Here is a 25,370-nt window from a genome sequence, read left to right as displayed (position 1 = left end):
AAACTTAAACTGAATATGCAAATCAAGCTTGAATCGAATAAAAACAACTACAAACAAGAGTTTGGGTATCGCCTCACTGCAGAAGCCTAAAACTTACTGCGTCATTGGCGCTTTGCTGAAAACGAATTGTGTTACAAATATTTTCTTTTGTACTTGATATTGAAAAAAATATCAAAATTACAGTAAAATTTTGAACTGATGAGCTTTCAGCAATAAATATCATTATACCTCAAATATTCAGTCTAATTTATTAGTTCTTTCCAACATTGTTCAAGACAAATATAGTTTCGCTACAAAAAAAATTTGGATACTGCCCCCTTCTTTAACTGTAAAAACCTAAAGCCTTCTGCATCCTTGGCGCTTCACTGAAAATGAATTACTCGTATATTACAAATTTATTCTTTTCCAGTTCTTACAGCATTGAAAATGAAAATAAAAATTACTGTGAAAACAAAATCTTGAACTGATTGATCTTTCTACAATTGATATCATTATGTATCTAATATTCAATTTGATTTTGTTTATACTTTCCAAGACTGTTCAAGAGTCACATAGTTCAGTAAAGCGCCAATGACGCAGTAGGTTTTAGGCGTCTGACGTGAGGTGATACCCAAACTCTTGTTTGTAGTTATTTTTATTTGATTCAAGCTTGATTTGCATATTCAGTTTAAGTTTCACTTGTTTTAAGATTTGTTTATTCATTTACATTAATATCTATTGTTTGTTTGGTTGAATTGATTTTTTATTTAATTTCTGTTTGTTTTAAGTTTCATTTATACTTCAATAGCAAAATTTTTTTTTTTGTTTTATGCTTGATTTTCATATTCAATCTAAGTACTACTCGCTTATGATCTATTTATTCATTTATATTATTACTTGTTGTATGTTTTTGCTATGATTGTTTATTTAATTTCTGTTCGTTTTGGGTTTCATTTATTATTTAATAGTAATCTCTGGTTGCTTTGAGTTTGAATTTTAACAGGTATTTGTATCTACTGAGCTTAAGTTTAAAATGGCCTTTACTTTTCTTTGAAAAACTTATTTTTCGGAAAGTTTTTTTTTAATTAATACTCTTAAAAAGAGCACTAGGACTTCTGATTCCCAATTGAATAAGCCACATCCAAAGTCTATACAATCACCCTTTCCATAAAAACCTTTGATGTTAACAATGGGCAACTATTATTGCCTATAGCCCTTGCCCTAAGGGCCATGGGGGGTTGTCATCCCTAGAGACATAATTACTGGACCTTTAAAATATGCATAACAAAATGGCTATGTCACAATTTTGATTGGATGTGTTTAGGAAATGATGGGTGCGGGGGGGGGGGGTGTGGCTGGTTGCCCTCAAATCCATTTTAACTTAAAAAGGATACTAGAACTTCCATTTTCTAATGGATTCAGCCCTGTTCGAATTTTCCATGGCAACTCCTTCTATACAATCTATTTAAATTACCCTGGTCAAAATAGTATCAATACTAGTTAACTTTTCAAAGCATATGATAGTGGCAGGAGACTTCAATTTACCAGATATACAGTGGCTGAATGGTGGAAGTTTCCCTAAATCTGGGTTTTTTAGAGATAATTCTCTCCTGAGGTGTTTATATGAAAGTGATTTTGTGTCAGGTGGTTAACTTCAATACATGGTACCAAGCAAACCAGGAACCATCCCTCTTAGATTTACATATAGTGGATGATATAGATCAGCAGTTGCCAACCTTTAGACGTTCATGAACCACTAATTGTACCATTTTTTTATTTGGTGGACCATGTACCACTAATATGGATTTGGAAAAGAAAGATGCTGTAAATACATCCATACATGATAATCAGAAAAGTATTTCTCTTATTGTATATGGCTTTTTATTCCGTGCAATTCGGAGTGCTATCTAGTGGGAAGCCAATGATAGGGACTTACCTTCAGCGACCATATTTTTTAAGACCCCTATTTGCTTTTTCATACCTTCATGCGCTCTTTGAAAACATTCAAGGGGTTTGTCATCCAAATTTTGATTGCAAGTGAATTTTAAGTATTGACGGTTTCACGGCATAATTTCACAGTTTTGTGATAAATAACACAAAAAAAGTTTGGGTCCAGGTCACTACAAAGCTCTTGCATAAATCCAAATTTCAGGTAGTCTGAATCATATTTTCTTGATATTTTGCGTTTTGCTTTTTGCCTCCTTTTTGAATGTTCTTTGTTATGTTTTCCTACAAGGACTGTGGATGCACTGGTAAGTCTAATTCACTGATCCGCTGACTATTATTGCTATGTTCATCATTTTATCTTTACTTTTACCAAAGAAGTGCAAAATATTCACTTGCCTTTTCTGGCTTATTTGAGTCCTTGCCTTTTCTTGTTCAATAGTTTGAGGAAAGTCTATTAATTAAATAATTTTCAAATTGATAGCTGTGTACTTCACATGTTTCAACTTTGATAACAATTACTCACGCAAGTATTAATTCACTTTCAAGGGCTCAAGGAGCTCATGCCTGGCCACAGAAAATCAGGAACGTACAGGTCTCATAGGAATTAAACTAATACTGGAGACTGGATTGAAAATTGAAATGGTATGAAAATTCTTTGCAGAAATTTGTTTGCAGAAATGGAAAGGCAAAAGGAAATGCATCCTTACATAGATGTATATTGATTCAAGAATGTACAACAGCAATTTTTTTTTTGCCTTTTTCAGTTACAATAAAGTTTTACAATATTAAACGTAATAAGTTTCCTTAAATTTGCTTCTTTTTTACGTTCGTGAAATACAAAAATAGACATTGTTTAATAATGATCCTTTTTCTTTGTGGACCACCTAAACATTTTCATGAATCACCAGTGGTCCATGGACCACAGGTTGGCGACTGCTGATATCGATGAGGTATTATCAGTAAAAGATTTACCACCATGTGTGCATCCTTAGTACACATTGTTTGCTTCCACCTAGAAAACATAAATTTAAAAGACATATGTTTGTGAACTTCCTCAAAGTAACTAATGAATAAATAAACTCTGACTGGTTTTTCATTGAAAAACAAGATATTGTAAGTGCATGGAGTGAAATGAGAACTTTATTGCTACAAACAGTTGAAAAACATAAAATTGTGATATTTGGGAAAAAAAACAAGAACACTTCCATTTATCTCCCAAGATATACGCAAAGCTGTCAATAAAAGAAAAGAGAACGTGGACAATTTATAAAAAAAAATCTTTATCCCCAGATAAAGTAGAAAAGTTCAAACAAGCTAGAAATCACCTCAGATATTTGACAAGAAAAGCAACGGCAAAATAGGAAGATTTTTGGCAACAGGGACAAAAGAAAATCCCCCCCCCCTCCAAAAATTTGGACATGGGCATCAGAGGAAAACCTGGTAGCCACTCAGTGATCCATTTAGCATATCAAGGTCAATTGATTACCAACTCTAAGAACATAGAAAATCTACTAAGTGAATAGTTCAAGTCACTATTCATAACCCCAGATGATACAGCTTTACCAGAAGAGAATTACCAAATTGGTAACCCTATGCCACCCCTTAGTCTTGATCCTGGGTTAGTCTATTAGTATTTAAAAAAGCTGGATCAAAATAAGTCACCAGGTTCTGATGGAATTTCCCCTAGATTTTTGAAGGAAGCATGTTCAGTTTTTGCTGAACCACTAACTAAGCTATTCCAAAAATCACTAGACACCTCAGTAGTACCATACAACTGGAGACTGGCACATATTACACCTATTTTCTAAGGGGGTAATAGGGAGGTGGCTGAGAACTACAGACCAATTAGTATAACATCAGCTGTGGGGAAAGTATTGGAACGTCTTGTGAATTCAGCTGTAATGAAGCACCTAGTTTCTAATGACCTGCTCACCTCAAAACAGCATGGCTTTAAACAAGGAAAATCAAGTGAAACTAACCACCTAGATGCCTACAAATATGTAATTGAACTTATTAATCAAGGAGTTGATATAGATGTTACGCTTCTTGACTTAGCCAAGGAGTTTGATGAAGTGTGTCCAAAAAAATTGAAAATGAAGCTCCATGCTATTAGTATTAACTTATTTGCAACCTACTGGATAATGGTCTTCTTGACAAATATGAAGCAAGTGGTCAACGTTCATGGTGATAGTGGCCTGTCTTCCTTTCCTGAAATTGCAACAGTCATCAGTGGAGTTCCACAAGGTACTGTGATTGGGCCAATGTTGTTCAATATCTATATTAATGATGCCACATATGTAGTTCTAAATAAGCTGAGCCTATATGCTGATGATTCTAAAATAACTGGCCAAGTAAATGCAGACACCCCCTTGCAAGCTGATATTGACTCTTTCTCTATTAGGCAGAGACTTGGCACCTTGAACTAAATGTTAAAAAGTACAAAACTATTTATTTTGTGAAAACCAACCCCAGTCATTTGTACAATATAGGTTCAAGTAATGAACAACCCCAACCCATTTCAGCTGCAACTGAAGGTAGAGATCTTAGGCTGATTATTGATAACAAGTTGAAATTCACATCCCATACAGGAATGATTGTTTGTAAAGCATCACAAAGACTAGGGTTGATAAAACAAACAATCTCCTCCAGAGTTCCACAGACCATGCTAAAGTTGTGCAAAGCCCTAGTTTGGCCTGTCATAGAATCGGAATGACTATTGCCTCCCCTATCAATAAAGATGATGTAGCTGCCCTTGAATCCATTCAATGAAATGCTGCAAAATGTATAGAAGGGTGCAAAAGTCTGGATTACCCAGCAAGATTACAAAAACTTAAGTCACCTTGACTAGTATATAGAAGACGAAGGGGAGACATGATTATGACTAAGGAATTATTAACCAGCAACAACCCTACATCTTGCCTCCAACTAGACACCCTGCAGAGGACTAGAGGCCACTCATTGAAATTGTTCCATAAGAGAGCCCAGACACATACAGCAAACCACTTTTTCTCCAATACAATTGTGTCATTCTGGAATTTTTAAACTGATTAGACAGTAACAGCCTCTACCACCAATGCTTTCACATCTGGAGTTGATTGTGAATGGCTGAATCAACCATGGAAAACAAAAAGGATGCTGCCAATTGGAATCATTGCTATCACTCACCAGCAACATTACAGGATTTACCTTAGTTGCTGGACAATGCAATTTAAGGTGATTTTAAGGTAAGTATATTTTGCTCACATTGCTCTTTACTTAGGTAAGGCTATTAGACTGCCTGTGATCTTTGGACTATTTTTGAACAATCAGCTATCCAAAAATGTCTATCAGATGCATTTGAGGAAAATAGGGCATGAAGGGGGGGGGGCTAGTTACAATTGATCACTCATACTATAAAAAGGGCACTAGAACTTCTTGTTTCAAATTCAATGAACCCCCTCCAAAGTTAATACAGCCACCCTTTCCATAGAAACCTTATGTACCCCTGGGGCATAACTTACAACCCTTGGCCTGAGGGCTGTGGGAGAGTGGTCACCCTCAAAGACATAATTACTTGACCTTTCAACTATGCCAAACAAAATGGATGTCTCAAAATGTCTATTGGATGCATTTGGGGAAAAAAGGGAGTGGAAGGGGGGCTTGTTGTCCTCTGATCACTTTTGACTATTAAAAAGGGCACAATGGCTTGCAAATTTCAATCAAATGAGACACTTGACGTTTCTATGACAACTCTTTCTTGACAACGTGCCCTGGTCTAAAACTAACCAAAAAATAATACATAGTGCCACATTACTTTTTACGTAGGCTATGCTATTGTGCTGGCTATGATACACTTCTTGAATTTTGAAAGACTTAAAGCCAACCAATTTTTACTTAATGCTAAGGCCCCTTTTTTATGTGCTGGTAGATGGTAAATTACCTTCTGTTAGATTGTTCTCTACTGATTGGATTTCTGGCTGAAGCCATTGAAATACCTGCAATAGCCAGTATGCCTGAAATTTGTCGATGTCATTTTTATTGGTAAAACAAAATGTCTTTTTTGGGGGGAGGGGGTAAATTAGATTGTTTTTAATCATATACATAATTTCTAATCCTTACTTGTTTTCAGGCTTCTATATTTTATGACTGGTGCCATTGGCATTTTGGTGTAAAAAAGTAAATAGGACAAAAAAGGGATAAAATAGAAGATTGGAGAAGAGAGAAAGAAGTTCTCAATTCCTATTGACAAAGCGAGCCTAAAGTAGCCTAGATAATGAAGGGAAAAACATTAGCAGAAAAAATTGCTGAACTCTCCAACCCTGCTTCTGATGTTTTTCATCCAGATGTTGAAGATACTTTAAATGGTAATCCTAATCTAATTTGATTATAATATGAGTATCTCATTTCATTCTGAGTAGAGCCAAGTCAGCTGGCTTGGGTAATTAACTGCTTTGCAGACTTTGTTCTCTTCTCATCTTAATGAAAATTGTGGCCAGAAGAAAATTGTTTCATGATTTGTGAAGTTGAAAGATGGGGATGCAGTTGCAAATTTTTTTGCATGGAAGGAACTGCCTTGGGGATATCCCGAGAGTTCTATGTCCTTAGTTGGCTCCAAAAACAATTTATGTTAATGAAAATGCTTAATTTCTACTTATTTAGATTAATATCATTGAGTTCAAAATTACCTCTTGGAAACATTCACGTTACTCTTTCCATCAAATTCAAGGTAAATTCCTAGATCAGGGGCTTTTTAATATTTAAAAAAGTTGTTAAGCTAGGAGACTGACATTTTTAGGAATGTATATTCTGGGTAATTTAGGGCATGGTAGGGTATTTTTTAAGTTCCTACCTCCACATTTCTTTTAAGGCATTGAATTTTGATTTTACTGAAAAGTTTGGTGTTTGGTTCTCACCAAATTCAATTAAAATTAATGTCTGAATTATTTATACATGGTTTTTGTTTTTCTGCACTCCAGTGATAGTTTTGATCTAGCAAAACTTTACTTCAGTTAAAATGGGAAGTGTTATATGCAGTAAAATTTTAGTATGAGCAATAACATTCACAAAGACTGACATTTTCACAATATGGTGTGAAATTCAAACTACAAAAATGAATTTCACATCTGTTGAGAACCATGCATAAATAAAATCTTCAGAAGTGTCTCTACAACCAAAACACGGGTCTTGAAAGGGGTTTTCAAACTGTAGCTCTCTCTCTACCTGTAAGGTGTAGAAAGTTCTGTAAAGATAGATTTTAATTTTGAAAAAAACAAGAATTGCAAGACATGCAGTTTTAGACTTGATTAATTCCTGGAAGTTCAATATCTTTATCCTTAAAAAAGGGCAAGTGGTAAAGTTAGGAGCTCAAAACACCTTCCTGGCCCTAATTTGGCCTGTAGATTCATTGTAAAAGTTTCATTCACCTTCCTCAACAAATTGTCTGAGTTAGTAAAATACTGATAAACTATATATGAACTCTGGTATCCTACCTGAACGAAAATGCAATTAGGTACAAGTTCTTAAAAGTGATATACAAGAATATGTTTGACTGCTCTTGTTTTTTACTTTCTCCATCTAGATAGGATTGGCCCTAAAAAAAGGAAAGCTCTCTTTTCTTGTTTAAAAAATTATTTATTAAGTGGCTTCAAGATTTCATGTATGCTTACATTCATTTATACCATATAGGATCTCTAACCAAGAAATCCCCCTCCCAATCAACTCATCCAAGTCTTTTGAAATTGATACACCACCAACAATAAACATTCACTAGATTTGTCTCAAGCAGATTTAGTTTATCCTTAAACATTCACATGTAGCATGCAAGTCAAGTCAACCTCTTGAAACCCAAAACTACTAGAAGCAAAGAAGCGCTTTTCTTTTGATATTTTTTTTTTTTTTTGTAAACTTCATTATAAGCTGTCCTTGAAATGCTCCCCAAAATAAAACATGAAGTAACAACATGTTGATAAATCCCAATCCAATGTTTTATTCTTCTTGAGTGTCCTGTCTTATTGTCATAAAAATTAGCAGCTTATAATGACTCTCATGCTTCTTTATGTGACTTAACCTGTTCTTCCAGTAGATATACTGGGGATTGAATTAGTGAGCCAAGACTCAAAACCACCTGCTATAAAGTTTGCATATTGTTGTAGACTTCTTAAGGAGAATGGGAGGATTGCTTGTTAAAATGTTTGAGCTTGTGTGGATGATTTTGCCATTTGCCTTGCTAGCCATTTTGCTAGCTTAGTTTTGTCCATTTATCCTTAGCTTTTATATTATAGAAATTTTCAGCAAAGAAGCGCTTTTCTTTTGATAATTTTTTTTTTTTTGTAAACTTCATTATAAGCTGTCCTTGAAATGCTCCCCAAAATAAAATACGAAGTAACAACATGTAGATAAATCCCAATCCAATGTTTTATTCTTCTTGAGTGTCCTGTCTTATTGTCATAAAAATTAGCAGCTTATAATGACTCTCATGCTTCTTTATGTGACTTAACCTGTTCTTCCAGTAGATGTATTGGGATTGAATAAGTGAGCCAAGACTCAAAACCACCTGCTATAAAGTTTGCATATTGTTGTAGACTTCTTAAGGAGAATGGGAGGATTGCTTGTTAAAATGTTTGAGTTTCTGTGGATGATTTTGCCCTTTGCCTTGCTAGCTTAGTTTTGTCCATTTATCCTCAGCTTTTATATTATAGAAATTTTCAGTTTATTATTTTCAGCTGCTTTAGACTTAGGCGCTAGTCGTTTCCGGTCCAGACATTTGGCAATTCCTTTTTTTCCCAGAGATCGTTTAGTCATTAATATTGATATGCTAATTTATCCAATTTCTTAGCATTTGGATCTATTCTTACCCTTTTCCTGTTGTCAATTTGAACATGCTTGTCACTAAATGGTGACTCAAAATAACACTTTTGGCCCATGATAAAGGTATATAATCTTTCTAACCCCAAAAATCACCTAACTCTTATCCACGCCGAGAATTGTGTATCAAGTTTTTCAATTAACAGGACAGCTCATACCAAATCTTAATCTTTGGCTAATCACATATATCCTTTAAAAAAGAGTGTCAATATGCTACAATTAAAACAAGCTGAGGTATATGCTTAATTAAGTATATCGTGTTACTTATTCGACATAAGCCGTCGGATTCTCTAGTGATTGAGCAAGATAATTCGAAAGCTGAAAAAATCCTACCCAGCAAACTTAGTCCGAAAGTATACGGTTATGCTTCCAGATAAAATTCGTTTTAGAAAATATTTTATTTTAAATAATTGTGTCTTAAAGTTATTAATATTAGCCTGTAATATTTTTTACACTTTAGATACAGCAGCAAAAGTCGAAAATTATACAGATATTGGCAGTATAACTTTACCAAAAAGAAAGCTGAAGCAAAAGCTACTGCCTTCCCAAATTGTCTTTGATGACAAAAAATATGAAGGAAGAAGGGTCACAAGAAAAGAACTAAGGGACCTTAAGAGCACAGGAGACTCGGATGTTGATGAGTTTTCTTTAGCTGCTTTTCAATCAGAGGTTCAAATTTATTCCGAAAGGTAACTTCTTTCAATTCTTATATAAGATGACTTTCTTTTCTTTTTTTTACTAAACTTTTTTTTACTTTCTTTATTTTACGTTTTTTTTTTACTAAAGAATTCTGGATATTGTGTAAAGCCAAGAATTTGGATATGTGTTTGCTTTAAGTTATTCCATTCGTTGTGATTTCTCAGCTTTTGGAGAGTCTTTTCGAACAGTTCGTGATAACGAACTGTAAGTAAGGAGTGACTCGGCTCAATGGTAACCAAAAATCTAAAAAAAACAGAATTGTGATACCACTAGATACATAAAAAGAATCAATTTTGAATGCGGATTTGAAGTATATAAGTTTCATCAAGTTTTGTCTTACCCATCAAAATTTAAGCACCTGAGATATTTTGGCTGATTTTAGAAAAAAGGGAGAAAGGCCCCCAAAAAGCTATAGATCCTTAATGAAAATCACATCATCATATTCACCGTATAAGAGATCCTTACTGCAGAGGTTTCAAGCTCCTATCTACAAAAATGTGGAATTTTCTATTTTTGGCCGGAAGAAAGATCATGGATGCGTGTGTATTTTTTTTTTTTTTTTTTTTTTTTTTTTTTTTTCATGGGCGATCGTATTGCCCCAGGGGTCCTAGAATATATTGGGAGGGCTCATTGGAACGGCTCATTGGAACGGAAATTAAAAGCTCTAGTGCCCCTTTTAAGTGACCAGAAAAAATGGAGGGCAACTAGGCCCCCTCCCACGCTCATTTTTTTTTCAAAGTCACCCGATCAAAATTTTGTGATAGCCATTTTGTTCAGCATGGTCAAAAATATGATAAGTATGTCTTTTAGGATGACTTTATCCCCCGAAGTCCCCGGGGGGAGGGCTGAAAGTTATGAACTTTAACCAATGTTAACATATAGTATTGGTTATTGGGAAGACGTTTTCAGGGGGGATTTTTTCTGGTAGGTGGGGGGGTGGGTGGGTCGGGGGTTATATGGGAGGATCTTTCCATGAAGGAAGTTTTCATGGGGGAAGGGACATTGCTATGAAGGGGGTGCCTGATTTCCCAGCATTATTAAAAAAATATCGGAAATTGAATTTTAAAAAATCAAGTTTTTCAACTGAAAATAAGGAGCAATATCAAAACTTAAAACGAACAGAAAATATTACGTATATGATTGGGTTCTCCCCTAGTCATTACCTCGCTCTTTAAGCCAAAGATTTTTTAGTACTTTCATAAGAGCTATTTATTCTAATTAACGGCCTTTGTGATTAAGGGGTAATTTTTAAAGAATTGGAACAAAATTCGAACTTTAGCTTAAAGAGCAAGGTATTGACTAGGGGGCGAATCGCCTAATCTACGTATTAAAAATCTATGAATACGCTAACGCTCTTAACGCTAATGTTTTTTATTTTTTTTAAAAAATAGAGTGGTGACAAAGTCAAACTTTAGCGTAAAGAGCGAGGCGTCGAGGAGGGGACAGCCCCTTTCATATACGTAATAATTTATGTTCGTTTTAAGTTTTAACGTCGTTCCTTACTTTCAGTTAAAAAAAACTTTTTTTTTTTATTTAATATGTCCCAGAAATCGATGCAAGTGCCTTTTAAATCAGCAAACTTTTGGATTGAAGTTGCTCTGATAGACAATTTACAATGACTGACACTTTTTCCATTATGTGCAAAAGTTGAGACCAAAGAGGCAGAGTTGATTTTGTCCAGTAGTTCTTTTGCTTCACACACTGCCTCGCTGTTGGAACTGTCAGAGACGATGGCTAGCACAGCAACAGTATATTCAAATCTGGCCTTCACTTTGGAAATAGAGCGGACTGCGTAAAACCAGCGAGTCAGAACGGTCATCTCAAGTTCCAAGACTTTTGACCGCTAATCCGCTGGAATTCCACAAATAGTTTATGTTGAGGGTTGCTGCATGACATAAATACGTAAAGATTTTGCTCCACTGAGAAGAATTCTGAAAGTTTGCTGATTTTTCTTAGGCAGTTAGTTAAAAACAAAGTTTAATCCGTGCGTGTGACAGTATAGATAAACTGCATGAGGCACCTTCTCCCTAAACTTTGCTTGATCTCCGTTAAATTCCCCATTCATAATGGATGCGCCGTCATAACATTGGGCAATGCACGACATCAAATCTCCACCAAGCTTTCCTATAGTTTCACAAATCGAGGTGGATAAGCTTTCGGTGTTTAATTTGTGGATGTGGTAGCAGCAGTTTGGTTGCTCCACAAGTTTTCCATTTGATATGTGCCTGAATAGGATCGCTAATTGTTCTTTTCTAGAAACATTTTTTGTCTTGTCGACAAAGCAAAGTATTTAGCTGATGTTTCTTCTTTAATAATGTCTTGGTGCAAGGGATTTCCTAACAGCGTAACTGCGTCATTTTGGTATTCATGAGTGCAATAGTGACCATATCAGCGCTGTAACTTGGCCTTTAGATTTTGTCGCCTTTAGACTTTGTCCCCTTTAGACATTTTCTCCTTCATTTCAGTGGCACCAATTCACGGAAATGTGAACTCACGAATTTGGTTGAACTGATAATCATTTCAACCAAATTACTCCTTTTTGCAGATGTTTTGATATGTTATGACCCCTCAAAGCAAGACCCTGGCGGCTAAGAAAGCAAATAGTTTGAAAAATGTACTTCACATGATCTTTATTTTCTTGAACCTCTAGAGCTCTGGATTGAATTAAGACACTAGGAGTTTTAAGAGTACAGTGCTATTTAATAGCTGTAAAAAGCGAGGATGATAAAAAAAACGACCAGTTAGCCAGTCTCGCTGCTTTAATATGGCACTTAGCTAAAATAGAAAATGTCTATGAAATAGAAATAAGAAGGTATATTTCAAAGACTAGGGGGGGGGTTCAGTTGCCCCCCTCCCCCTAGTTAACGCGCTTGTTGCTGTTCAGGTTGGTAATTGCAAGAGCTGGTAAGACCCTATTAGAGAAGGTTTACCTTACCCCAGGGAGCCATCCTTAGTCCACTTCCGTTTTTATCTGTATATCTCCTCTTGCTTCTCAGAAACATTTTAGACATCATCAGAAACATCTATTTCCACTTCCAAAACCAAAGCAATTCTATTTACTAGACGAAAACATACAGCAATACCAACTATTAGTTTGAATAGTTCTCCTCTAAATTATGAATCTTCAGTGAAGCTGTTGGTAATTGTTTTTAATTTCAAACTAAAATGGCTGGATCACATCAAATCACTCAGAAATAATATTATCCAGAAACTGGCTCTACTAAAAAGAATTTCTAATTCTAAATGGGGTTCAACACCTAAAACAATGATCGATGTTTATAAAATTTATATAAAAGTAAAGATGGAATATAGCATTCACTTTTTTGCTAATAGTTCCTCACACATGTTTAACACGGACGAGACGTTACAAAATTTTGCATTCCGTATTGCTATGGGACTTCATAAGTAGGGGCCGACAGACATGAATTTTTGGGGACCAATACCGATACATTGGTAGCGTACCGATACGATACCGATATAATTTGTCAATAAATTCCTCTCCGAAAAAAAACCTTACCTAAAGTTTAAACTTCCCATTCTCTGCCCATATTCATTCTCACGTATTTCTTTCTGGTCTATTACTTACCAAAGAACAGCCTCAATAATTCACTTTGGATTCCAAAATTAGGCCATTTACAAAAATTGTTTGATTTTCTTTACCTTTTCAGCTTCTGAGTACACAAACGAAATGGCGGATATTTTCGGAAGAAACAAGTAAGAAAAAATTTAATCAAAGAAGCCGCTTAAGTTACATGAACACAAATACGTGTAAATCTGACTGAAAGAAGCGTAAGATATTTATTGAAATTGAATATTCAAAATCTAAATTTCAATATCGGGACTTCGAATTTCAATCATTCACATATTAACGTGAAAACTTCACTTTACATTCATATGATATGTTTTCTTACTAATGAATCCATGCTAGGCACACTAAATACAGGGGTGCAGCTAAAGTTTTAAGTTTAGAGGAGGGATTTCAAGAGTGTGCCGACCAAATCGTCCAGTATGTCGACAAATGCGGACTCACATGCTAAATTTCTAAAATTAATTTTCCAAGGTGCTGGCACGCGGCGGCGACACCTTGGAACTCCCACCCCCCTCCCCACCTTAAAACACTTCCCCTCCTCCTTAGCTGCGCCCCTGACTGGATATCATTGTTTTAACCAATTGAATCTTGGATCTTTTACCCCCGGAGGTGAACATTTATTAAACAAAAATGTATGATTTATTGTATTCTTTTTAGTTGTTTTGGTAGAGGACGTACGTTCTTGAAGTCACCATATACAATTAGAACATTGCTGCACCGGGTGTTTATTGACAAGTATTGACAACAAATATGCTTTGACTTCATTTGACTCACCTACAGGGACGTACGCAGGGGGGGGGGCCGCCGCCCCCCCCCGAAATCACACGATTTTTTTCATTTTCCCAAAAATTTATGATTTTTATAACAATATAATGGGTTTGAAGGATTTGGGCCCTCCCCCGAAACAAATTCCTGCGTACGTGCCTGCTCACCTATGCTGCTCTCTCCACTTTCGGCAGACTTAGCTGGTGGCTCCGTCCCCAAGGACTGTGCAAACAAAATGCCTTCTTCTGGACAAGTTACAAAAAAAAAATATCGGCCGATAACCAATATTTTTTTCGATATATGATAATGACACTGACCCTCATATCGGCCCGATAATATCGGTCAGCCGATGCATCGGTTGGGCCCTATGCATAAGCACAACCCTATTACTAAAGTAAGAAACCTGTCAGGGATTACCCCTCTACAAGAAAGAGCTTTGCTTCAAAGAAGATGGTATTTCACCAGAATACTAGCAAGTACGACTTGCATTGGAAGCTTTAATTAGTCTTGAGACCTCTTAAAGGAACATCCTGTTCATATCAGATTCTGTTTCATCAATTCATCTCTTAAGCCAAATAAATTACCATGCTGATCACGATGCCCAGAACAGTATATGCCAAAAAATCGGTTATCTGTTTTCAACCAGATTATCTATTGCATTTCTTCATATTCCGAGCCTTAAAGAAATCAAATACGATGAAACGGTGGATAATTTTTTAAATAAGGTAGCAGATACCCTTCCTTCGAGAAATTTAAGGACTGTGAATTTCAGAGAGGTTGTAAGGCTCGAACAAAAATAGTTTACTAGAGTTTTGTGCATCCTTTTTTCAAGTCTAAGGATTTTAATATGCTCTATTATAAGCTAAAATCTGGAACTATTTACTTAATACTGTTCCTTTAAATGGGGAATCCACCATACCCGTCTATGCAGAAATAGCCTTTATACTTTGGAAAACGCTCAACATGTTCTCTTTGAGTGTAACCCAATGGATCAATATTCTTGGAGACTGAGAAATTACTGCCAACAATTGTAAATCCCTAAATAATTGATGATTTTATTATTGCTCCCTTTCACATGATTTGGAAGTCACAATTTAAAGGTTGATGATAATAATTCTAAAAAGACGCCATTATTACTAGTAGCACACTGATTGTTATCAATTAGCTGATATTTTTTTTGCAAAACAGTTAGAATCATCCAATAATCAGTGAAAGTGTTCATGAAATTCCAAAGAGGTGAATGAACCTTCTTTTGGATCCACTTGTCTCGCAAACATATGAAGAAAAAATTTGGGAAACTAGGTTAGGACAATCAGGCAAATAAAAGTTTAATAGATATGTGAGCCTGTTTACATATCTAAGTAAAAATGTAACATCCTACCTCCTTCTTAATTTCAACTTTTTTGTAGACATGCAGCTGTTGCTGGCTTTGATAGGCGATTTGATATTAGCTATTATTTCGATTTTTTTTTGCGTTCTGATAATCCCCTATTGAAGAATTTCTCGTGTCCTTGTTAAAATTCTGCAAATGTTTTTGATTATAAAAAGATTGATGCTTCGTGGCTGCCTTACTTTACTTTTTCTTTTGTTTTTTTTATTGTAGAAACAGTTATTGACTATTTATTGAAATTATCATTGCAACGCAGATATAACTTACTTATGTTGTAGTTACTGGCACAATTTGAGGGTAGAGCTGTAAATTAACATAATCTAATTGTAACAAGTTTCTAGTGATGATCTTGATGAGGAAGACGAGGCAGAAGTAATAGGCAGCGATGATGCTGCTGACAGCGGTAATGAAATGAACTCATCTGGCGAGGATAATGATGAAAGTCCTTATGATGGTATGTGTATCTACTCTTGTATTTTATAGTATGTATAAATGAAGAACATACTGCAAGTTAGCATGTATAAATTTAACCATAGGCACACAAATATGTACACATTTTATATAGTGTTTATTACTATCATTCTCGAATGTTTTAGTTTCTTCATATTTTTTCAAACAGTTCGTGGTAACGAACTGTAAAAGGAGCTACTCGGCCCAATGGTAACCGAAATATAAAAAAAAACAGAATTATGATAACAATAGGTGCATCAAAAGAATTGGATTTTTATACTGATTCCGAATATATAAGAGTATTAAATTTAATGCTAACCATTAAAATTTACGAGCCTGTGAAAGTTTGCCTCATTTTCGAAAAAGGAATAATTTTCCACTTAGGGGGATTTCTGATATGAATTAAAAAACGATCAGAAATTAAATAGAAGACAAGCGTTTTTCGAATGAGTGTACTAAGGATGATTTTTCAAGCGGAATCGTGAGTAAGAAGTTTTCTGAGGGGAATTTGCAGCAAAGATGGAACTGTCTCAGGTACTTTTTCGGGGGTGGGAGAGCGTTAAAACTTAAAAATAATGGAAATTAGTCCATAAATGAGGGGGGATGCCTCCTCCTCAATACTCTTTTTGCTAAAGTTAGACCTTGTGTCTCAATTCTTAAAGAACGACACCTGAAACAGCAGGAACGTTTAATTAGATAAGGAACTTTTTTTAAACGCTTAAAAACTTAGCTTTAAGAGAGGGGTATTGAAGACGAGGCAGCCTCCCCCATTGTCGGAATTATTTCTGTTCGTTTTAACTTTAACTACATTAAACGTTGCTCCTTACTTTCAGTTTAAATAACTTTGAACTGAACTTTCAACTGATTAATGTTGCTCCTTACTTTCAGTTTAAACAACTTTGAACTGAACTTTCAACTGATTAATGTTGCTCCTTACTTTCAGTTAAAAAAACTTTCAACTGATTTTTTTTATTTAATTTTAATCAGAGGCAACGCTATAGTGTTGCCTATAGTAAAGGCCTTAAGGCTTCAATGTTTTATTATTTCATTTTTCAAGAGGCACTTCATATGGAAGGGGTGGTCGTATAAACTTTGGAGGGCGCTTGTTCGATTGGAAATTGGAAGTTGTAGTGCCCTTTTTTAGAGCCAAAAGTAATCAGAGGGCAAAGAGTCCCCTCACGCCCTCTTTTCCCCGAATGCGCCCGATCAAAATTTAAGATAGCCATTTTGTTCAAAACAGTGCAAAGATCAGATAACAAAGACTCCGGAGTTGACACAACTCCCAAAGCCTGAGGGCAAGTGTTGTAAGTTATGCCCCGGAGGCATGTAAGGTTTTTACTGAAGGGGTTGTCGTATAAACTTTGGAGGAGGCTCATTTGATTGGAAATTGAAAGTTCTAGTTTCTTTTTAAGAGTCAAAAGTGATTGGAATAATAAATTATAATCGTGTAATTTAATTCTCAAGTCCAAGACGTGGAAAACTGCAGAAATATTCATTTTATAAACGAAAAAGAAAACCTTTGGTAATAAAAATGAGCTGAAGTTAATTTAAAAAAAAACAACTTTAAAATGAATCTTCACTTACTTTAAAATGAAGATTTTCAAAGAAAGGTAAAGAGCCATATTAAACTCAAGACCAGTAGAAATTAATTGCTATTATAGTTCAAACTCAAAACGACCAGAAATTAATATTAAAGAGTAAATGAAACCCAGAACGAACAGAAATTAAAATTAACGATCATAGCTAACATAAAGATAACAAGTGCAAATATAGATGAATAAATAAATTTTAAATAGCTTCAGTGTTTTGTTATTTTTTTCCCCCAGAGGCGCTTCATATAGAAGGAGTGGTCGTATAAAATTCGGAGGGGGCTCATTTGATTGGAAATCGGAAGTTCTAGTACCCCATTTTAAGAGTCAAGAGTGATGGGAGGGCAACTAGCCCCTTCCCGACACCTCCTTTCCCCAAGCGCACCTGATAAAAATTTCGAGATTGCCGTTTTCTTAAAAATACTCGAAAGGTGCAATAACCGAATGCAAATTACTATGCATTCGAGGTTGATAAAAAAACCAAAAGCCCCTAGGGCAAGGGCTAAAATTTTTGCAATATGTCCATTGTTAACATATAAGGTTATTACGGAAGGGGGTCTCATATATTTCGGAGAAGGCTCATTAGATTTAAATCGAAAATTCTATTTCACTTTTTAAGAGTTAAGAGTGATCACAGGGCAACCAACCCCCCCCCCCAATAAACGGTCTCCCCCCCCCCCAAATTCTTCCGATTAAAATTTTGAGATTGCCAATTTTTTCAAAATAGTCCAAATGTCAAATAGCTATGGTTCTGGGTTTGATAACCCCCCAGCCCTCGGGGCAAGGGCTGTAAGTTATGCTAGGTGCCCAATGCTAACATATAAGGTTTCTATGGAAGGGGTGGTCGTATAAACTCCGGAGGAGGTTGATTCAATTTGAAATTGAAAATTCTAATGCTCTTTTTAAGAATCAAAGGAGTTCGGAGGGTAACCAGCCCACCCCCTCCCCTTCACGCCCTTTTTTCTGCATTCGATCAAAATTTAAAATTGCTATTTTGTTCAAAATAATGTAAAAGTCAAATATTTATAACTCAGGGGCTTACAAATCCTCCAGCAGCTCCTGGGGCAAGGACTGCAACTTACTCAAGTTGCCCATTGTTTACATGTAAGGTTTTTGTGGAAGGCGTGGTCGCATTAACTTTGGAGGGGACTCAATCGATAGGAAATTGAAATTTTTATTTCCTTTTTCTAAAAGTCAAAAGTAATTGAAGGGCAACCAGCCCCTCGCCTCGCACCCCCTTTTCCCCAAATACATCCGGTCAAAATTTTGAGATTGCCATTTTGCTCAAAATAGTCCAAAGGCCAAATAAATATGCTTCCGGGGTTGAACCCCCCAGCTCCTGGAGTATGGGCTGTAAGTTATGCAAGTTGCTTATTGTTATTTTTATACTTTGTTTACTTTCGTTCTTTGATTTACTGATTTATGGAACAAATTTCATTTACAGGTGATATTGTTACTTTGATACTGCTTTTGATATTTTGATGAAACTTTATGTTAAAAAAAAATTAGTTTTAAAAAGTTTGGATAGAATATTTAAAAACTTGAAACTTTGGCAATCAAAAACGAATAGAAACTAATTAAAAAAAAACTTCCCCAAAAAAAAGTTTTCAAAGAAAATTAAAGGCCATATAAAACGTAAGATCTACAGAAATAAATTCCTATAATAATTTAAACTCAAAACGACCAGAAATTACTATTAAAGGATAAATGAAACCAAAAACGGACAGAAACTAAATAAACAATCATAGCAAACAAACATACAACAGGTAGTAATCAAAATGAATAAATAAAAAAATCTTAAAACGAGTAAAGCTTAAATTGAATATACGAATCAAGCTTAAAATAAATAAAAATTACTACAAACAAGAGTTTGTCTACCTATTGTATGTATGTTTGCTATGATTGTTTATTTAAATTCCTGGCTTTTTGGGTTTTATTTATTCTTCAATAGTAGCTAACGGTCGTTTAGAGTTTAAATTATTATAGAAATTTATTTCTGCCGATCTTAAGTTTAATATGGTCTTTACATTTATTTAAAAACTTATTTTTAGAAAATTTTTTTGTAATTAATATAAAAAAGAATGAAAAAGAGAATAAGGAGTGCAAAATAGATAAAGGGCTCTTTTAGCTTAAGTGTGCTTTATGTATGTGCTATTAGGCTGCGTGAAAATATCAATATAACCGTACCCACACGTATAAGGTTTCCGAACAATTCCTCCTAAAGTTTCCTAGTAAAATACACTTCTCTGTGCTTTTGACCCTCTCCCCTCACCATGCCTAAAATGTCGTGTAGTCTAAATATGCCTCAAAAGTAATTGTCTCGGAGTTGTACTTAGTTTAATTTTCTGTGAAATTTAAACAGTTACCTTTTTTTGGGAAGTTTGTACTAGCACAATATTTGAGTTGGTTTGTTGTTATTTTTTTCTTTTTGTCTCGTGACCTCGGGGATGCTGTCCCTTGATTTTTCCTTTAGGGTCTTCTTGTAACAACACTGTAATTCTTGAAATTTGCGTTTGTAGAAAAACCTATTAATATTCTTTATCATTAGAATCTTAAACCCAGCTATATCTTTGATTCTTGACCAATTCCAAGAGGGTTTATGACCCCTTCGCCGCATCGTCAGAAATGAACTGGAGATTAAGTCATGCCACGAAAAATATAAATTATTCTAGCCATAAATGGATGCTGTGAACATTATCAGTCAGAAATTTACCAGGGCCGAGGAAAATTAAATCTACAATATAGAGTTACATTTGAACGTGCTATGAACATCTGTATATATCAACTATTAAAGCTTTGCATATATATGGTTAAATATATGCATTGTAGCCTAATTGATTTCACTCTTGCATCTGTTATCTTCTTGCTCCGAGGAGTTTTTTTCTACTTTTTTCAAAGAAGCAGCACTTCTTTACCGGGATGGGTGTCCCCGAATGATAAAATATATGGTTTTGTCTGTTTCTATTTTTTTTTTTTTTTTTTTTTTAAATTTAATTTTGTACGTCCTTAGAAGAAAATTAAGCAAAATTTGCTGCCATAGAACAAAATACTAGATGCCTCTTATCAGGCATACGGTGTTACATCGTCTGTTAAGAAAAGTAGCCTTTATAAATATACAAAGATAAATGCTGAGTTAACTTGGATAAAATTAATTGTATGTGCCTAATTAACTTTGGAAAAATGAATTGTATCTGCTAAATAATCTTCGACTTTTTAAAACCAGATCACTAGTATCAATCAAATGTAGTAGTCTAGTATCTAGGTGATCACTTTTGGGGCTGTGGGCTCCCTAGGAGCAAAAAAGGAGTTGAAGTGCGAATGGCGTCCTTTAATTAGTTTCGGTCATTAAAAAGGGCAATAGAGCTTAAAAATTTTCGATTAAATTAGCGCTTTTTGTGTTTCTACGACCAGCCGTTCCAAATGTTGAGCCTAGGAAAAAAAATACATTGCGAACAATGCTCTTTGCTAAGTCAACGCTATTGCATTGACTGTGATATGTACTCTGAAATCCCTTTTCTTTGCATCTTGCAGCGGAAGAAGGTGCTGATACGGATCTAGAAAAAGAAGATACAATTGATGATGACAATTTTCAGACTATCACAAAAGGTGATAATTTTTCTGATGCTGAGAAAGGAAGAGCGCTTCAAGCACAATTAGGTAATTTTTTCGTGTGATTTTTGGAGAACAATAATTTTTGAGTTAATGAAAGTTCCTTGTCATAAAATTTTTAGTAGTAAGGTGGATCTTTTAGTAAATAAATGGCTGAATTTTAATATGTTTCTAAAATTACTTAAATTTCTTGGTAAATATTTATTTCATCTCTTTTTTCCTTTTTCTTTTTTGCTTTAAATCTTGTTGCTGGCACTTAAAATTGTGTCTTGATCATTCAGATTTCGCCTTGCTTTTACCCTTTTAAAAAGTTTATCTCTAGTGTTTTATTCCAACTTAGAAAATCCCCTCTGTATTCGTCCTAAGGGCTCTCCCATGTAGAATATTTGGTTAATCTGGGCATGAAATTCTATGCTTTTTTAACCCTACTCTTTAAACATTTTATGACAAAGTATCCCTATGGGATGATTATCATGTTTGTCTGAAACATTGCAATATGTAGATACAGTTTTTTTTCGCTTTTCTTTTTTTTAGCATTGTATTCTTAACACATTTACTGGTTGCAGAAAGAATGTAGATGACGATTTAATGCATAGCTTGAGAAATCACTGTGACCTAAATTTTTATTTGTCTAGCTAGAGTATAGACCCTTATTTAGACGGAGCTCCAGACCTTTTAGCTAGAGCATCTAAAACATATGCTGGCAGCTGTGTCGTTCTAACTGTGAAATAGGTTCTCCCAACTCCTATGGTGGTATCATCAAACACATATTTTTCTGAGTTTGTTTGAATGTTTAAGAGCTATCAGAAATATGCACATTGGCTAAATGAAAGAAAAACTACAATACTAGTTAGTTGAAATAAAAATACTGTAGTGATATTATAACCATATGAATGAATTTTCATTTTTCTCCTTACTTTTTATAGATTATCTCAAGCTTACCATAAAAGGTAGCAATATTTGCCTGTAATTGGACGGTTTGATGTTAAACCGCTTATGTTCTTTATATATGCACTGACAGAGATATTTCAGCTGCTTAAGGGGTATAAAATGTCTGATATCCTTTTGTAGTAAAAATGGGCCTAGTTTACTTACTTCTGTTTAAGTCTTTGTTCTCATTTTTTGCTGGATAATTATCAGAGTTTCATTGCAAGTTGGTCTTGATATTCTTTATTGGTCTAACATAATTATGAAAAAAAAAAAAAAGAATTCGGACCAAAGGAATGCAATTTGGGCATCAAACGCGGGGAGCTTATATTGCGGAAGCTGCTTTTCTGAACTTAATAACCTTTTCTAGCGTAGCTTCTAATGGCAAATGTAATTGGTGTATATTACACAGTGTTTTCGTCCATGCATGTATGCCTCAATTAATTTTTATTTTTATTAAATTTTAAAGTTGAGAGGTATCAAACTTGGACATCATTTGCTTATGAAAGCCTCACATTGTTTATCGTAATCTATTTTAGCCTTGCAGCTAAAGAATTTATTAAGTCGAAGCTACTTCGAAATTTGACGTTTAGCTTTAAAATCAAAAAAGAAACACTACCGTTTGCACATCCTGCGCAGCTTGATTAGAAAATGATATAATTTGACAAAAAAATTTAATATCTAAGGCATCCTCAGATGTAGTAACCTTGTTTATATAATGCAACCTCGCAATGCTTTTCGAACTAACTTTATCGGGACTCGAAGACTCGTGAAAGTGCCATCAGTCATCCTTTTGTAGTCAAAGCAAGGCTAAGTAGGGCCATAGCAAACGAATTCTCTTTTCTCTTGTCCTATCCTGTTGCTAGTCTCTATGCTTGAGGATTGAAATGTTTATATTAAAAGTATCATGAATGAATTGCAATGCCTTAAAAGAAACGTAAATGTATTTTCCTATTATAAAGTTGGGGTAGACTATCACACAGGAGGGCTTTGAGTATTTATGTTTAACCTTGACACTGAGTTCAATTTGAGGTAAAGCACAAATTTAAGGTAAAATAAGTTGAACTTAAAATGAGTAATACTTCCGTGCCCAAATCTTGCTCAATTTTTTATCAGTGATTACAGCATAAATTTTAAATGTAGTTAGTAGAGACTGTACTGAAAATACTTATAGGAAATCGGAAACTTGCCCATGTCAGAACTCAATGCATCCCATCTTCGTACAAAAAAAGTTGTTTTTTCTTGTTTCCCTTTTTATGTATAACTATGTATGTATTGAAGCACTTAGGAATTGAGCCCCGCTGCCGAAGTTCACGAATTGTTACAGTGATTCTTACTCATAGGTCAAACTTGTTGAGCTTTACAGTGACGATGTCCATTGGATTGTATTTGAATCTTGTGAAGGCGCAACAAAATTTCTAGCAGCTGGTCCCTGCCCAGTCTAATATTCGATCGAATATCCGCTGTTACAGATGTGGATGAAAATTTTTTTAGTCCTTTCCTCACAGACCCTCGGTTGACTACCAGGCTTTGTCCAGTAAATTCTGCCAAAATGTTTGCGGGTAGAAAAAAGAGATATTAATAGCTTTACCCTCTCTCTGCCCACTGGGGTCGGCTTAGGACCAGACCATCAAAAGGTGCAACGATTAACCTAGCTCTTACATCTAGTAAAGTTTGGTTTGAATTTGTCGTTTCATGTTGGTCATCCGACTTATATCCGACTGTTTTGGTTGATTTGTAATAACTGCATGACTTGATAAAATTTAGGGAGCTTTTCCTCCCCTGTGCATTATCAGTGGTTTGAATCTGATCTGACTTCTTTGGAGAATTGGCAAGGTGGCTTAGGATTTCGATTCTTGTCACCGGGCTGTCTAACGGAAGGGGTTGTAAGATCTCAACTAACATTAGTGGTAAGTAAGAGTGTATCATTTTGGTGGTATATGCTTTATCTGACTCCCCTGGGGGAAGAGGTCTCTGTATTCTTGTCGTTAGGAAATCTACCTGAAAAGCTAGCCAAATCTCAATTAAACTTGACGAGAATTAAGAACTATTGTCATGGTTGTGCCATTCATGGGTCCATATCCAATGTTTTTTCAGGCCGGGGTGGAAGAGGTTGGTTGGGGACTCTTAAATTTGTGTCGTCGCGAAACTTACCAGAAGAGGTGGTCAAATCTCAACTAAACTTGGTGGGTTTTAAGATTCAGTGTCTTAGTTATACCTTTAAAGGGCTTTGAAGCCAATCTGAACTTAGTAGAAGAACGGATCGGGGTCCATAAACTCTGAACCTCAGTGTTAAGACATGAATTTTGCGTTCTAGGGGGAAAGGTGGAGCATTAAAAATAGGTTAGAGTATCAAAAAAGGCTTTTCCTCAAATCTAGAACAATTATGAGTGGATAACTGTATCCCGCAAGCTCTTCCAGTCGACTTTCCGCCTGAAATTTTGGAATTCCATGTTTTATTTATTTATTTATTTTATTCAATAAAGGAGAAAGTCATAGGCTTGTTGCATAACAAACACAAAAAAATGACAGCTTAAACAGCAACTCTGCAAAACACAAAAAAAAAAAAAAAAATATTCATCAGTGAAAAACAACTGTACAACAACTATATTACAGAAACTGTCTTCTATAGAACTCAATTTCAACAAGAGCACTTTTAAATGATTGCACTGTTTGTGTAGAAACTACGGTATCAGGTATACTATTCCAAAGTGTTGTTGCACGGTTAACAAAGGTACATTGACCTATTTTCTTGTGCACTTGTGGCTGCTGCAGTTTATACGAGTTTTGTCAAGTAGCTGAGTAATGTTTAAGTTTGAAGAAATCAGCCCAGTCCACATTATCGACACCCTCCTTAATGCGGAACGTATTGATCAGGTCAATCCTATCCCGTCGAAACTCCAGAGAAGGAAGTCCCAAAAACTGCAGTCGACGCTGATAAGGTAAATGGCTCAAATATGGCACAAACTTTGACGCCCGATGTTGAACCTTTTCAATTTGCTACGAGTCACATTTCCATGTAGGATACCACACAGAGGAACAATATTCTACCACCGGGTGTACTATTGTCTTGTATAGTGTCATAAAAGTGTGAAGGTTAAATTTCATGAAACTTCTCTTAATCCGAAGCAGATTGTAATTAGTATTTCGCGAAATTATTGACACATGCTTGTGAAACTTCAACTGGTTATCAAAGTGACATTAAAACTTAAAATGAACATAAATTATTCCGTATATGAAGGGGGTTGCCTCCTCCTCAGCACCTCGGTCTTTACGCTAAAATTAAAATTTTCTCCCAATTCTTTAAGAACGACTTCTGAAACACTATGTTTCAGTATGTTAAGTAAATCCCTTACTGTATCTGCAGATGAAACAGGTGTATCACCAAGAAAATAATGATAAGTCGAACTTTTCGAAAAGTAATGGAATACAAAACATTTTTGATGGTTTACAAACATGGAGTTCAATTTGCACCAATCATTTAGGACATTCAGATCCTCTTGAATAAGAGTGACGTCTACCGGGGAGGTAACATTTTTATACAGTTTTATATCGTCTGCAAACAGTTTGACAGTGGAGTGAC

At 35.2% G+C, this 25,370-nt stretch overlaps 2 protein-coding genes across 5 annotated transcripts in view; both read left to right on the top strand.

Annotated features, from left to right (window-relative positions):
* The window catches only part of Aatf (Apoptosis antagonizing transcription factor), an 89,986-nt gene that overhangs the window by 17,777 nt on the left and 46,839 nt on the right, over positions 1-25,370 (top strand). For all 4 annotated transcript variants that reach the window (XM_089090167.1, XM_089090169.1, XM_089090168.1 and 1 more), the window contains exons 2-5: positions 6,035-6,269; positions 9,230-9,458; positions 15,554-15,666; positions 20,783-20,908. In XM_089090167.1, coding sequence (XP_088946293.1) covers positions 6,179-6,269; positions 9,230-9,458; positions 15,554-15,666; positions 20,783-20,908 — 559 coding nt within the window. In that variant the 5' untranslated portion in view covers positions 6,035-6,178. The remainder of the gene's footprint in view (positions 1-6,034; positions 6,270-9,229; positions 9,459-15,553; positions 15,667-20,782; positions 20,909-25,370) is intronic.
* Positions 3,828-4,352, top strand: LOC148951178 (uncharacterized). Its single transcript, XM_089091014.1, has one exon. It carries the CDS (start codon positions 3,828-3,830, stop codon positions 4,350-4,352), a length of 525 nt encoding a protein of 174 aa, XP_088947140.1.

Source organism: Artemia sp. Qi Xiang Cuo, chromosome 6, assembly GCF_049724085.1.
Source record: "Artemia sp. Qi Xiang Cuo chromosome 6, ASM4972408v1, whole genome shotgun sequence".
Lineage (NCBI taxonomy): Eukaryota > Metazoa > Arthropoda > Branchiopoda > Anostraca > Artemiidae > Artemia > Artemia sp. Qi Xiang Cuo.
Note: the sequence above shows the minus strand (reverse complement) of the source record. Positions and strands in the feature narration are given on the sequence as shown.

What these genes read in the sequence shown, in the direction of transcription:
- LOC148951178 (XM_089091014.1), top strand. Translation starts at nt 3,828, where the DNA reads ATGAAGCACCTAGTTTCTAATGACCTGCTCACCTCAAAACAGCATGGC.